Here is a 16,411-nt window from a genome sequence, read left to right as displayed (position 1 = left end):
TCCATGGTGGTATGTGGACATTGAAAGATCCAAGTCCTGAGCAGGTATGTATTTGCCATGCTATGCCTATGCAAGTGCCAGAAAATAGCTGTGCTCTTGCACTTCTCACAGACACCAAGTTAAAGTGTTTTCAAATAGTATTCCTTCCCTACTACGCCACATGGGAAATGAAAAGATTTACAGATGCTCTAAGGGAAGATTCAGGCCACCAAAGACACAACTGAAATAAAACCCAAAGACACAAATCAGTTCAAAAGGGGTTATTACTGTGTTCATAGAATCAATTAATGAAATTTCTGCCCACAAAAGATAACTGAAACTAAGGAGACCCAGCTATTCCCCTCTCCCCATCTATCCTGTGATCTCCCACACTCATTGTATCAGTACTTTTGTAGGGTTCTGCACTTAAAGAGAAGATCTGTTTCTTGCTCTCCCAGTACCTCTTCATAGGTTGTAAGAAAAAGGGAATAATTTTAGAGATCAAATTGAGACTTTTAAGGACTGAAAAGGGCTCTTATGATTGCTCCTGCTCCAGCTTATCCATGTTTTACAGTCCTTTTCATGCAGAACCAAAATAACCTGAAAAGGTGGTCATTTATTATAATAAGGGTCTTGAGTCCTCTGGTGTGAAATTATTGTGCCACCCAAAAGGAATTCCTGGCAGTCCTCAAATACATAATACTTTCACCTGTATTTATTTCAGAGGAAATTTGTGGTCAGGACTGGCCTTGCTTTCCCATAAAGGCTCTTTAGATTCAGGCATGCTCTAGGGTAGCTTGTCTAGGGTTTGGAAAAACTGCACTGCCTTCATTTTATAGTTATATATAGATCAGCACACAAGTGTGGTAAAACTGATGCCTTGTCCAGAGGACCTTGTTGGGAAACGAATTGCAAACACTACCTTATCTCAGCCAGCTTGTTCAAGGAAATTACTGCCATGCTAAAGAGATACTTACTTCTACAATTCCACAATTCAAAAAATCCAACAGTTCCCAAAACCTATATTGGGAAGGCAGTGGGAATGGATTGCGAAGTAAAAGAAATTGTCCCAAAGACACAGCATTCTTCTCATTATCTGGGATCTTACGAGTTAAAAACTAAGGAACTTTGAAGCCAAAGCATTTCAGAGAGGTCTCAGAAATCTAATAATCCACAGAATCTATACCTTAACACAGTAGCACAGGGCAGAGAGAGAAGACTAGATACTCACCTGGCTATCCAAGCAGAACAGAACCTAAAGATTAGAGAACATGTCACAGTATTTGTAATTCATAGTACAGCAGATACTGGTTGTACGTACACCAAAGAGCTCTGGTCCTCACCTAGCTACGCCAGAAATCTATATACGGTAATTCACTGACAGGCTGCAATTAGAAGAAAACACATTTTCTTTACTGAAGAATCTGTAGCACTGGAAAGATAACCTGAATTCATGGTACTCATCCTGTAAGTTGTGGGGACACAAACTGCACCAAGTCTTGAGATCTTGGTCATCACCAATCCTTAAAAATTATGCCAGTTTGCCTTTTGCTCTCACACCAGTGTATGCAGAATGAGCCCTCAGTCACATGTGATAAAGCGATGCCCTTATTGCTTGGTTCTCGTCCTTTTGTTAGCTGACTCTTTGTAAATTTAAAACCAGAAAGAAAAGTTGTAAAAGTAGAAGGCGTAAACCTGGTGCCCAGAGGAGCTCGCAGTTCTTCTCTGCAACACAAGGAGAACAAAATATTAACTTTGCCTACTGTATGACGATCTATACAAAGTGCATGTGTCTGGGGAACTGTGACTGGCAGTCTTCTGTGACGGGCTGTGTTTGAAAATTTGTTCTGTATGGTGACCTCTGCATTTCTGTAGCTTCATATTTGAACAGAAGTCAATTCACTGGACATGATCGAGATTCTCCATGTCCTTAAATGTGTCTCTGGTTTTTGGTAGGCTGAAGGGTATGCCTAGTATTGCTCAGGCCTTGAAAAAATACGCTTCTCTATCTGCATCCAAAGAAACATACACAAAGTTGAAATCAGCTGGGAAATGTACAGAAATGTTGATTTCTTTCATATAGTAGAAAGGTTAGCAATGTAGCCTTCGAGAAGCAAGGCTTAATTAGTACAGGCCCCCTGAAAACAGCAGGTCCTCAAGAGGAGTGAAACAGATGAGAGAGTAGAACATTTCACACTTATTCAATGCCACTGCAAACACAGAAGGCTTGAAAATGGCAAAAAGCAGAAGAAAATTTGTACAATCTCTTCTCTGTTGGAAAGGTGGAATCAGACCCTCTGCTCGCATGACCTGGTGCAGTGTCACAGCCATGCAGGCTGGACTCTCCCCCAACTGAACAGCTGACTACCAATTAATATGTAGAAGGTTCTGACTTTGCTTGCATGACCACTGCTAAGAACTAATTTTAAGAGCTGACTGGCTCATTTGAGCTGGCAGGTTACATGTTATTAATATGCAACATAAGAAAAACAATGTTTAATAGTTCAGTGCTTTTAAGTGCAACGTAGAATTGTTTAATGATACAACTTTAAATTGCTGCAAAATCTCTGTAACAATAGACTTTTAAAATTTAAATTATATTACTTTGATAATTTGAGGTCTCATGCTGAAAGATACTGAACACTGCTTAAAAGTTTTGTGCTTGACTTCAGCTTCTAAATAACAAGTAGACTTTTTTGGAGGACAGTCTCATATTCCACAAGCATGGAGGCAGAATTTGGCAACCAGTAATGTTATGAAACAAACTCATTTAAAGAATAAATTCTACAGAAAACCCGTATATCAGTAACAAATCCAAACATTAAAGTAGAAACCTGAATACTAAAAAGTATAAGGCTGAATCCCCAAATTTATCTTAACAATATTTAGCATTACATCAGTAATAAAAATAATAGATTAGGCAAATCTGTACTACTTCCTCTAAAGTACGCTAAGGCTACAGTGTATAAACTGAGTTTGAAATTAATTGGATTGACAACAATCTGGTTATTTTTCATGCATTTAGGCACCCAGTTTTGTTTACCTGTTTTGCTCCAAAATCCTAAATATAAATTAAGTTGGAGACTCTTCATTTCCAAAGAACTTTTTTTAAGTCTGTGGAACATAACAATTAATATGTGATGCAAACTGAGCCTTCTACTCACAAAATATAAAATAAGCCGAACACAACAGTTAAGCACTTGCTGGTACAGCTCAAATAGTGCCAGATTAGAAGTATTTTTACACAAGCTCTTCAGAAAATATTTAACATTAAAGTCTAAACATCCATCTAACTCAAACATATTTGCCATGTTCCCAAAGGGTTAATGTTGTCTTGCTTCATTTCTTACATGTAGTAATTTAGCTCTGAACAAAAGCAGCTCCCTGCTGGTTACCTTGGCTAAAGGAAACACAATGAACTGGTAAAAACCAGTTTTATCTCACTGCTGTTGCCTAGGGCTACAGACAAAATGAAGTAAAAAAATTCACATGCAGAGTATTAGGTGCTTATGAAAGATCCAGCAGCGCTGTTGCCTAGTGATTCAGTGAGGAATCAGCATAGGCCAATGAGGTGTATGGGTACTGAATAACATCCCCGATGACTGCTCTACATCTCCTGCAATTCTGTCATACACCCCCATGATTTCCCTGTGGTAAGAATCACTTTCAACGGAACCTGTCAGAAAAAAAAAATAAAAATTAAACAAACAAATACATCACATATAGTAAGATTACTATTTTTGCTTTTCCATTTGGATGTTGATACTGCTTTAGACTACATGCCTATCCAATATGAAATGTCCCTCATATCTATTAATACTTAATTATCATTACAATTTTAATTAAAATACCTTAACAATTAAGACTAAACTTCAGTTTTGAAATTGCAAATACATGCTACTGAATTGCAAGGAACATGCTAAAGTAAAATTCATCTTACTACACTTCTCAAAAGACCTACAAAATCAAGAGTGTTTATAATCAGCAACCTTGTTAGTAATGCATAAAGATACTAGGGTTTTTTTATCATCCACTTTTCCAATTCTGGGGTGTTTTTGTTGTTGCTTTGGTTTTATTTCAGTTTGTTTTGCAGTTACTGGTGCTCTGTTACACAGTAGATGTTCTGACATGAAAGCTGCCTCATTAGCAAGGACTCTATTTTGGAAAAGAAGCTACTTCAAAGATAAAGCAACCTTCTCCTCAAAGAAGAAAAAGAAATCTCTCCCATTAAGATTGTGTGTGTGCTCTACTTTAGTGACATTTTTCCTCCATGTTAAAAAATAATATTCATATTAACAGAACACATAATACATATTTAGCTGAAGCAAGTGTGCTGAAGGAGAGCAGGAGCACTTCACAAAAATCTTTTCATCTTCAACACTTCTAACCCTTAAAGACATTTTCTTACTGTATAGAAGGGTAAACAACATGAACAGAAATGCAGAATTTTTTTTGGTTTTTTTTAAAGATCCCTCTCAATTTCTTCCCTGAGATCAAGCTGTTGGTACTTCATGTTGTCTATCTGGCCTCTGCCATCAATACATTCATGATCTATTCACTTAGAGTATCCTTATGATACACCTACAGTAGGAGTAAAAGTATGTCATGACTCCTACAGTAATTTGCTCAGGAAAAGGAAACCAAAGCAAGGGTAATGAAACACTTATCTCCAAATACTTCTAGTGCCTATTAGAAAGTCCTAATCTTTGAAAACCCCAGACAGCTACCTATTGTCCAAGAACGTGTTTCTTTTCACCTGTTAAAAGGTAGCTGTTGTTTAACAGAGAATTACTGTTCTTATAGGAATGCCACATTGAATCCATTTGCTAATGCATCGAGATGAATTTGTCAGTGTGTGACAGTAGACAGACAGAGGTGAAAGAAACTGTGTTTTAAGATGGTGTCCCATTCTGTCCACAGGACATTGAAACCTTCTGCCAGTTCATGGTTAGTCTGAAATACATAAACACTAAAATGATATTCTGCCCATGTAACTATGAACACTCTCATTAACCATGCAAACATTTGTCTTTCTTAGAAACCTATTAAATTGTTCATATTTTATTTCGTGGCAATGACTTCCTCAAGCAAAGTATAAACAATGTTGCCTCTGACAAAGTCACCAAAACGTTCCTAGAACTATCAAGGAAGGACTTCAGCATTGCTATTCACTTTATATACCGTCAGTAATACCATATCTGATTATTTCAATGAATGTTACAGCAGCATGATTACCAGGTGTCCGATACTGTCATTAAAAATATTTAGATACAGCACACCGTGAATAACAGTCTCACTTCTTTTTTCAAGGAGTTTGTAACAAAAGAAGCTAGGCAAGCACAGGTGTATAATGTAAGCAACTTATAAAAATGCGGTTTAAAAGCTTGGGAGTATCAGTGCAAGAAACGTATAATCCCAGTATGGCCAAAAGGTTTCACTTGGCCAAATCTGTTAAACAGGAGTACAAGTTCTTACACGGGTTAAGTGAACAGCGAGGGGGGGATTCCAGTGTGGAAAGGAAAAAGAGTAATTTTGATCTCAGATACCCCTCATTAGCCTCACTTTTTGGGGAAAGATGCACTCCATAGGGACCCAGAAATATGTAAGACCTCCAGAGAAAGCCTCACACAGTGGCCGAGATGCTGAAATAGATATAGAACATCTGGAGGAAGAAATATAAGCAAGAACTTATCTCGTAGTTTTCTTTTTCAACCGTTTCCATTAGTGCAAGCGTGTACGTTTCCAAACCAAACTGCATCAACTTTTTTCTGCCTCCAAATTTTGTTCAGTAATACTGCTGAATGACTGGTCTGGCAACAGCAAGCACTCCATTTCTCAGGAAACTGGAAACCATAAGTTTAGGGATTCCCAGGAACTATAATTTTTTATTAAACAACAAAAACTGAGCAGTAGGCTAGGGTAAAGAGTACCAGTCTTGTAGAGAGAAAAATGTAATTATTTTACAAAATAATTACAATGAGGTCCAATAACTAGATAGATACATTAGCTGTGTAGCTATCTACTCAGTTTTTACAAATGTTCTGGTAGATGATGTCCTATACTTTAAACAGTGGCCAATGATTTTGTCTGCTTTAGGCATTAGGCATCCACAAAAAAATGTTAAAAACCCAGTTTTCTAAGTGAAAATTACTGAAGAAAGATCTTTTGCAATAATTTTTCAGCAGTAATGAATGCTTGGGACATTTAGAAAGTCTTTAAAGGCAGATATTTCTCACTCTACCACACCCAACTGAAATTTCATGGCAATAAACAAAATAGATTTTTAAATTACCATACTACATTGCTAAGACAAGGAGTAGACAACAATCACACTTTGCAAAATGGAAGCTGAGAGTTTTTTCCAGTTATTTTCTTTTAGAATTTTTATAATAGTTTAAAAAATCAATTACCAGCAAATATGAAAATGAAACTATTGAAGTGAAAGGGAAAATAGTTCTCTAGATTCTTAATATGAAGATAACATACAAAGCTAAGTATGCCTAAGATGGTAATGGAAATTCAGAATTGTCCCTACCTTTAGTGGCACTTCCAAGGCTGTGGTTTGCTGCAGGGATTCCATTGTTCTTTTTACCAGTGCTGTAAGGTAAATTTGGAAACCTTCAGCTTTGTTTTCCATGTTAGAATTTTTATAGAGGAAAAAAATTTACATACTTTATATTCTGTTATATAATACCCGCATTTCTATATTAAAAAAAAATAATATTTTTTGAGATTCTTTTAAAGTTAAATTTAATGTCTTGTGGAAGGTTCAATTTCTTATTTTAAATTGATTTTTAGGGTGTAGGGTGAAATTCAAAGAAGTATTTAACTTACATATCCCATAAATACAGCACTAATGTGTTCTAAATAGAGGTACAGCATGTCTGAGTGCTCTATTTTTCAGCTTTCAAGTTCAGTACTTATATGTTTGGTTACATTTTATGTATTTCAATTTTCTTGTGCAGCCATAAAACTTAATCTAAAAAAAAAAAAAAAGCTAGGAAAAAAATACTAGAAGTCTGAACTGTCTAAAATATTACTCTTCAAAGTAAAAGGATCAGAACCAAATGTAAAAAACTCCTCCCTGTGGGACAGTGGAGCTATCAAGAATCCAAATAATTAAACTTCATTATGATTTATGTAACTTAACAACTCATCATGTCATAACACTATGCTCACTATTATTGTGAAAATGCATCTATAATTATTCCAAATCAATCATTTGGGATCATATTTGTCATCCTTGGTCATGCCAATTAGTGTTTTGCTTGAGAAAGATCGCTACCGCAACACAATATTGTTCTAATAAAAATCAAAAAGAGAATCAATGGATAAACAGCATCTAAAAAGAGAAGTAACTTTTGGCTAGCGAAAGTGAAATAGGAATACCCGGCAGCCTGAGAACAAAAGTTATAAAGCAATTTCCACAGCTCTGACAGAACGGTTGACTAAATAATACATGTCATCATGTGCCCCACAGAACTGAGAACTATGCAATATGTGGTGGTAACTGCTAGACCGAAACCCACATGATTACTTGGAAGGTTTCTTTGAAGTTATCCCTCAATGCACATCACAGTTCTTTTGCAGCTGATGTTAGATGCAAAGGAGCGACAAGAACTCTTAAGCAGCTGTGTATGGTTGCTGCTCCCGCTGCTGCCAAAACCTTTTCTAATGATGCCAGCAATGAAAAGTAGTCTGCAATATTTTGTGTTACATCTGTGACGCTGAGGCTGGCTTGATGATGTTAAGGATAGCTAGCTCCTGCCTGAACAGAAGTGGGGTGCTCAGACCATGCTGGCTCACTCTGACTTCCATGCTAATGAGCTGTCATAAGATTGTCCATGAAGTCCAAATTATGTAGTAACACAAAAGATCAGTGGCTGAAGTGTCAAAGCTGAGGAAACAGAGACATTTGTTGACACATCTGTGTACAGCTATACCTATATATTTGCTTCATGTTGGATTTGAGGTAGTTTATGGTCCAGTGTAGAACGTAACATCAGTTTTGGAAAGCAGAAACAAAAACTGCAACCACAGACTGTGAAAGGGGAAGCGCTGACCCAAGTAATTATCCATGTAAAATCCAGTCCAAGTCGACATAGCTATTAATAGAGAAATGTTGGACTGTCTCCGTCTTGAGAAGCCCACTCTGAATTTAAACAAGCTGCCAGCTCCAGGAGGTCAGCAATGCAGCAGACGTCAGGGCATTCCAACCAGGTGGCATGCCTTCAGAAGGCTAAGTGGATTGCCAGTCAGTCCCTGGGTAAACATTTTTTCCATCGGTAAGCTCCCTACCAGGCTACGACCGCACAAAGCTTTTGTGAGAGCGTTAACATCTGGATTCTTCACTTCTCATGCAGAATCACTCAGCTCTGTATGTCGCACCAAGGCACTTAGGAAGGGCACACTCAGCTCTGTACAATTTACTATTTTTTGAGCTGTTAGACAAATAAACAGCAATAGAGTATCAGGGCAACAGAAGGAATATGACTTTTTGACAAAAAGAGCTCCAATAGACAACAAAAGATGGAACATGAGTTAGCAGCATCTACTTATGGATTGAAAGCTGTGAGCGGTATGATAAAGGATGCTGTCTGCATATGCACTGAGTTAGACCAGTTTCCCCCTGGTTCTCTAGACCACTGAACTTGACCAGTTCTCTCCCATATAACTTTTATCCCTAAAAGGGGATTCATGGTGGCAGCAATGATTGCAACACTTGTCTCTCTTGGTTCACACAGTTTTCACTTTAAGGCATCTGGCACAATCAGAATTCTGCTGCATTCTTAACTACTCTTAATTTTAAAAAGCTCATATTAAAGTGGCCACATCAGTGAACAAACTTAATGGTTCCTCATTCATTTTGACAACCCATTAAAAATCTCTCTATGGGTTTGCTCCATTTTGTACATTGCTTTTTTCTGTGTCAGTTCAGTTCCATGTTCTCTTTCTCATTGTCACCCTGACTTCTCCATCTCTTCCCACTGTTTAGCCAGTGGCATAATAAAGCCATTCATTTCAAGAAATCTGAAGCTGTTTTGCCTGCATTTCAGCCTTTTGAAATCACACCTTTGCAAGCATCCAAAAGATTTGCCTACATCTACTTTACAACAGATTTTGAATGAAATAATAAATATATGATAGCAGAAATATCAAGAAAAGCTAGAATACCATTCCTGTTCAGTAGTCTGCTAAGACAGTACACAGTGAAGAAGGAAGCATTTAAATTAAATAACAGTCTTTGCACAAAAATAAATAGGTAAGTTGGTTGAATACATTTTTGGCTGGAAATTTAAAGTTCTAGATTTCGGAGAGATGAAACTCTGGAACAGTCTCCCAGTGGAATAATTTTTTGTACGGAGATGATCATTTATAAAAGAGACCATATGCCATGGTGGTATGTAATTGCAGGAGAGGTTCCTTTCAGACCTATGTATATAATATCTGATTCTCCTGCTACTCTCTCACATCACCTTGAAAATGTCTTTCTCAAGGCTCAAAATAAACAATCCAGACATACACAACTGTATCTTCTTTATCTCATATACATTACACAGTGTGGTCACTAACAAAAGTGACCACAATGTTTAGAGAGATCTGTCTCTACCACTCTTAATTTTTTGCTTCTTTTCTAAGATTTATATTGGAGGCTTTGGGGATAATGATTATTTCTGTTCAGTCAAGAATCTAGTAAATCTAGGGCACATAAATTATTAATTTTCAAATGTTCCTTTGCAGCCAGCCATATACCGCAATCTGTAAAATGCTGTTCTCCCAACCTTTGCAACTTCTGTCTCAAAATCCATAGTCAGCAATTATGAGATTTGTTGATTATACTCATCCTGGAATGCTTTGTAAGTGCTAAGTATGTTATGTTAAAATACTATGTATAAAATAAAACTAGTGACAGCGAAGTGAAGAGATCATAAAGGAGCTGAAATTTTAACATATGTTTTAACATATATTAGATTTTCTTGAGACTGGCCAGAATAAATATGCGTATTGAAAGTGTTGTGAGTAGGAACAAAGAAAAGACATGCATGCCTGCTGTGGAACAAAAGCTTATTTATCCCTATTGAACTGAAGACATTTTTCAAGCTCACTCACCTATGAAATTATGACTCCAGAAGCATGTCAAAGCTGGCCAGACATATGATCTATGGGATAGGGATTTTTGCAAATGGAAAGCTATCTGGAGGCATCTTTAGTTTATGCACCAGTGTTTTTCAAGTTAGAAAAAGGCAGCTCAGAGGACAGAAAATGTCACTAACTTGTGATGACTAGTTCATTCTTTTGTCCTTCTGTTACTTGAGTCCCCTTTTGAACATGTGCACTTTTTTATGCAACTGCCTCAGTACCCGTTAAGTGGGAAATTGTAGCAGAACAAAATGAAATTTCATGGAATTTGTACATGAGTCAAAAATTTGTATATGAGTCAAATTCATATTGACAGATTTTTAAAAAATCTAAGATACTGTTCTTTAGGTAGTCATAATCTTAACTGATCTTCATATCAAAATAATTAGGCTTAGTTTTTTTGATTTTTTTTCTTAGACTGCTTCTTTTAGTGTTCTTACATTTAAAGTATTTCAGCTGAAATATTTTATATCTGGTAAAATACCAGAAGAATAGTTTAAAACTATATGTTTTACATATGTGGCAAATGTAAGAACAGGTGCAGAAACTAACTTCTTTAATTCCATCAATAATGTATGATTATAAGTTAGTTAGAAAAAAACACCTTTAAAAATTGCCTTAATGCACTGTGAAATTGAATACAAAGTAGTGAATGCACATATTTCTACAAAATATGTTATTTCAAGTACCACGTATCTTTGATTTAATTTTCCCACTAATGTATGCAATCAAGCAAGCACAGTGACAGGGAACAACGCACAGTAATCATCACTGGCAAAGTTCACCTTTCAAATTGACCAGGTATATATGGAATACACATCAGAAGCCAAATCTTGCAGTTGTTACTATAAGTATCTCTGTACTGTAAAAAAAAAATAAAAAAATCTGCATTTCTTTACCTCAAAGTGTGCTCCCCCTTTTAGCAGTAATACATTCACAATAATCCAAGGGCAAAGAGGCGTTTTAACTAGAGCGTGGAGAGGTAGTCTCAGAAATAGCCTCCAGAAAATGAAAAATTGGATTCTGCAGCAATTCCTGAGCACTCTTCCAGTGTCCCTAGACAGACTCACAGTTTGATCTGGGGACAGTCTGTCTACCTGATTACACAGACTTCAGAACTCAGAGATGCTGAGCCCTCTCAGATCCAAGAGGCCAGTTTTTGGCATTCCCAAAATATCATCTGCCTTTCTGCTTCCTGGGCTGCTGGAGAGCTCAGAATGTGAGGAAACCAGACAGGCAAGCTGGCTAGAAACCAAGCAGATTATTGATGGTAAAGCTGACAGTCTTCTGCCAAAATTGAACCAATTTCTGCCAAATGTTTTGTTTTGATCTTTCCAGGCACCCTCTAACAGAAAATGAGGATTTGTAAAACGCTCTTTTGCTGTCTTGTTCTTGCCCTAAACAGAGAATAGAGGCAAATAATATGCCACGTTTTTTGTTGAAAATCACACAATTTAGAGTAGTACATGCTTTACTGTGTTCCAAAAAATGTCAAAGCTTGGACATTCAGAGCCTTGTTATAAATAAATGATGTTTTGCCTTGTCCATGCAGAGTGAACTGTATGCATACTATAAAACTGTGGATGATGGATTCTGTTTGAAGAAGGTATTCTTCTGAAACTAAGATAATGTGTAGCTTAAGTTACATGCAGTATTTTGTGCAAAAGTAGATATTAGAAAAAAAGAACATCTTATTGCTTGCCCCTTGTTCATCAAATTTAAAAGATTCAAAATCATCTGTTGGGCACAGATTATTAGATGCACTATAAACTGGATTTCTGTATACTGAAAAGTGCTGAAAATTCTTATTGTGGCTTAGGAAGTCCTAAGCAGGAATAGAGAAAGCACCAGCATTATGATTGCCTTGCGACAATTCTCAGCCTCCACTCCAGAGAGTCTTGGAAGCAAATAGACATTTTCATGTTGTAAAACAATACAAAACAGACACTTCCATAAGGGAAATGCTGCCGAGAAGCTTATGTTCTGTGCTGCAATCTAATTTAAATAATCTATTTACTTTTATTTTCTTCATTTATAAATCTATTTTAAGATTTCATATCCATTCTGCAAATAAGAAAACTGAGACACATGTATTTGTTTTTGCTTTCCTGAAAAAGTAGACCAGAAGCATGACCAGAATCAGAATGCAGTATCAGAATAGTAGGCCATTGCTTGTTGGATCACACTAAATGCAAGAGACTAACACAGCACTGAACTGTAGTCCATTAAAGCCATCAAATACTACTCTTTAGCTTTAAGTCCACATCTTTACCAAGCTTTGTGAGCGTACAACTGAGATTTCTTTCTGGATCATTAAGCTGCAGGCTGGAAACTGCAAGTCAGCAGATTCTGTAATTTAAAGTTTGTGAATGGACAAAAGCTCATTAGATATGTAAAGACAAAGCTGACAGCTAAAGAATATTGGCAAATGAAGGTAAGAAGAGTAAGGACCTAAAAAAAAAAAACTTTGGATAAAGGGATAAAAAACATATTTGGCATTTCAAAGCACTGAAGTGAATTAGGAGCATACATCCTACTGACACTCCTTTGGTTTAAAACTCACATACCTAATCTGTTACCTCAGCTAGCAGCTCCTGAAATAATTGGAAAAGACTAGGAGAAAGGAGTCTTCCTATTTAGTTTCATCTGAAAGGAATCTAGGTCAACCGCTCTCAGACTGCTCTGTGATGTGAACCAAAACTGTTCACACCATGGACTGGGGACAATAGGGAGATCTGCTTCATCAACATCCTTCTGACTGGAAGTTACATGCTAGTGCAGATGCACCCTTTCTCTGCCTATTCAGATCAAGCAAAATCCTCGTTAATGACACTGAAGAAAGAGCAAGATTCAGTCACTTTTAAGATAACCTGGATTAGTTCTGTGGCCAGTAGCAGAACCGTTTACAAAACACAGAATCACAGGATGGCTGAGGTTGGAAGGGACCTCTGGAGGTCATCTGGCCCAACCTCACTGCTTAAGAAGGGCCACCTAGAACCAGTTGCCCAGGACCGTGTCCAGACAGCTTTTGCGTATCTCCAAGGACAGAGACTCTCCAAACCCTTTGGGCAACCTGTGCCAGTGCTCAATCACACTCATAAGGAAAAGAAGGAACCTCCTGTGTTTCAGTTGTGCCCGTTGCCTACGGTCCTGTCACGGGGCACCACTGGAAAGATCCTGGCTCTGTCCTCTATGCCCCCTTCCTTCAGGTATGTATATACCTTAATAAGACCCCCCCTAGCCTTCTTGTCTCCAGGCTGAACAGTCCCAGTCTGCAGCCTTTCTTCATAGAAGAAATGCCCCAGTCCCTTCATCACCTTTGTGGCCCTTCATTGGACTTTCTCTGGTCTGTTCATGTCTCTCTTATACTGGGGAGGCCCAGAACTGGATGCAGTACTCCAGGTTTCACCTCACCAGTGATGAATAAAGGGGAAGGAAATAAATGAATGAAGAAATCAAGAAGGAAATTAATGTCTTGGGTTGGTCTTTAGTGTTAAGAAAAAGACTGTTAAGTTAGTGTTAAGAAAAGTGGTATCACTCTTCTGAGGTGAGTGTATCTGAAAGTTACTGTAATGCAGAATTTTCTTTTTTTCTTTGCCTCTTAGGGCAAAGTAGAGACAAACCTAAAAATCAATCTTCAGTCAGCAGATTGAAAGTGGAATTCCATCTTGAACACTCAAGCTTGGCAGTCTATGTTAAGTGCAAAGATGATTTCCAAGATTTTTCAGACCTCTAGACTGCCCAGGTCCATTTCCTAAAGGTCATCTTAGCAACTTCAATTACATGGTGATAGCTTTGAAGCAGAAGAAGGAATTTACAGTTATGTTTTTTCTGCACACTGCAGCTAAACATGGAGGTATGCCATCTAATTATAGTGGTGTGTAGAGCAGACACATTTGAGTATTTCAACTGGACTCTTTTTGTGTTTTCTGAAAAAAGCCTCTAGTCATCATGTTTTTATAGTGGGATAATTTATTACTGTTATTCACACAATGGCTAGAGTTTTTTTCCATTATACTGGCAAAGTATTGATTCTGTTGAATTTACTACAAATTCATACTAGTGGCAGAGATCAGAATTTGACCCAATGAGGGCAGCATCTGTGATTTTCTGTATGTGTAAGCAACCATGAATAATTTTTATCTTTTGGGTATAATATTAGCTCTATACTTAATGCAAATTGATTTAAAATAAGATAATAAAGATTCTTCTATGCTGTCTTGTAGATCTTATTCAACATGCTACTAACTCTGAAATTGGCACTTTTAGACATTGGCCTTTTCTGAGTAGATACTGCAATCTCTCATAAATTGTACAGTTTTTTTTAATTTAAACCAGATTTGAACTGCTGTTTTAGAGTTCAAATGTTAATATATTAACCTAATTCATTATAATGCCCCTAATATATTGAACTTAAATATTTCTCAGGTTCTTTGTTTTGATTAGATGGAGGTTTAATGTTCTCATTATGAACTAATACCCACAAGAGGGATCAGTGATGAAATGAGACTAATATGGCAAAATGTACTGTTTAAATGAATGCAACACAGGAAGGTGCAATTAATTTTTTCTTAGATGCTTAGTTTATAATGGAAGATATTTCTTGTATTGGTTCTGTTAAAATATTCGTGACAGCATGCTAATTGTTTTAGCCAAAGGCATTGTTGGGCTTCAAACTAGACCAAAGTTTGTGAATAAACATTTGGTACCTACAGCAATAAATCCACTACTTATTGGAGAAGAGACCTAACAGCTTCCTATGCGCCCTCGTTTGCTAGCTAAATTTGTACCAGATGCTGAGACAAACTCTGGCTTAGGAAATAATGCCTGGAAGTAAGCCAGATGAGAGGATAAAAATGTAGGCAGGCACTTTTACTAACCCTTAACCTTGAAAGTTCCATCATAAAGTTCTTTTAATATAAAAAAAGCAGTAAACTAACTTAGAAATTACAGGATGTTACATTCTTACATTAAGAATTTCACACTTCTTTATGTAACAGGCCCCACTAATAAGTATTTAGGAAGTTACTTTCCAAGCCATTCTTTTTAAGCTGGTTTATTTCCTTCTAAAACCCTCTGAAACGCCGGAGAAAGTATTATTATTTAGCTTTACAGGATTCACATATTACATGAGGGAACAGTTTTCTTGATAAGAAAACTAAACACAAATAATCATGTTGATGAACTCCAGATGAGGGGTATATCATGTTTTATCTACTAAGAGTCAGTGGAGGAAAACATTCAGAAAAATCTGCTTAGTATACATTTTTTTAATCATGAGAATCAATGTGCTACTTCTTGTTACCTTAATTCTTTATCATCTGAAAAATTACAGGTTATAGGGAGAGAAAAAGGTGTGGGGGAGAAAGAGCAAGAGAGATTGTATTTACCTGAAAATTCCTGAACTTGAGAATCTTCTACTTCAAACAACAACTCATCATGAATCTGGGCAATTAACCTGAAAATGTTCAGACATTTTAGATAACTTGCAAGAAATTTCTAACAGTGCTTTCCATTCATATCACCAACTAATTGTCATATGCACAATGGATACGTTGAAATGAAAATAAACATCCTACAAAAATGAGAAAATAATCAATAGAGTTAAAAGGATTGCCACTCCACATATTCTGAAAACATAAAGGCAATGGTTGTAAACCCAAACTGTGCTTGCTAGCTTACAAATGTCATTCAGGGATTTAATGAGGTAACAAGGTATTACTTAAAACCAATGTAATTTGCAGCAAACTGCAAGAAATTATAGAGACAGACTTTGATTTGTCAATATAGCTTGGTTTTGTCAAGTTGAGTTGGAAAAAACGTGGTTGCAAATGTGCGGTTTTACTAATGCAACAGTCAATAGTAAGAGTACTTGGCTCACTGGTATACCAATGTTAACTCCTAGTTGGCCAGTGACTTGAGTCCTTTCCAGGAAATAATCCTTTCACTTAAGTGCAAAGTAGGGTGTCCTCATGCTGACAAACAAATGGGTCAAAGAATTAAAACGTAGGCACAGATACACAACCTGATCTGTTCCCTCTGTTATCAGGACAGTTGCCTTCATAAGGACAGAGTGTATAGTTGAAAGCAGTAACATCTTGAAAGCCATGCAACAACATATACCTGAGCTCTTCAGTTAGAGCTGTTTTGTAATTAATTTATATACTTCTGCTTTGTTTTTCTTTTTGTCTGTATTAGCTCTATATTGATAGGTCTCTTGCACATGGACTGTGACTTAGTTGTTCAGTGCTTACAGGAACAGCACCCTGAACTGTTGGTTTGGGTGAAAAGT

The 16,411-nt window shown here is 36.9% G+C and overlaps 1 protein-coding gene across 1 annotated transcript in view; it reads right to left on the bottom strand.

Annotated features, from left to right (window-relative positions):
- Positions 1–3,305: 3,305 nt before the first annotated feature.
- Positions 3,306–16,411, bottom strand: part of POLN (DNA polymerase nu) — a 112,823-nt gene continuing 99,717 nt past the window's right edge. The window contains exons 25-27 of the mRNA XM_037386486.1: positions 15,510–15,577; positions 6,515–6,576; positions 3,306–3,655 (exon numbers count right to left, since the gene is read on the bottom strand). Coding sequence (XP_037242383.1) covers positions 3,587–3,655; positions 6,515–6,576; positions 15,510–15,577 — 199 coding nt within the window. The 3' untranslated portion in view covers positions 3,306–3,586. The remainder of the gene's footprint in view (positions 3,656–6,514; positions 6,577–15,509; positions 15,578–16,411) is intronic.

Source organism: Falco rusticolus, chromosome 1 (assembly GCF_015220075.1).
Source record: "Falco rusticolus isolate bFalRus1 chromosome 1, bFalRus1.pri, whole genome shotgun sequence".
In the NCBI taxonomy this organism is placed as follows: Eukaryota; Metazoa; Chordata; class Aves; order Falconiformes; family Falconidae; genus Falco; species Falco rusticolus.
The sequence above is the reverse complement of the archived record's forward strand: the minus strand, read 5'-3'. Positions and strand labels throughout refer to the sequence as shown.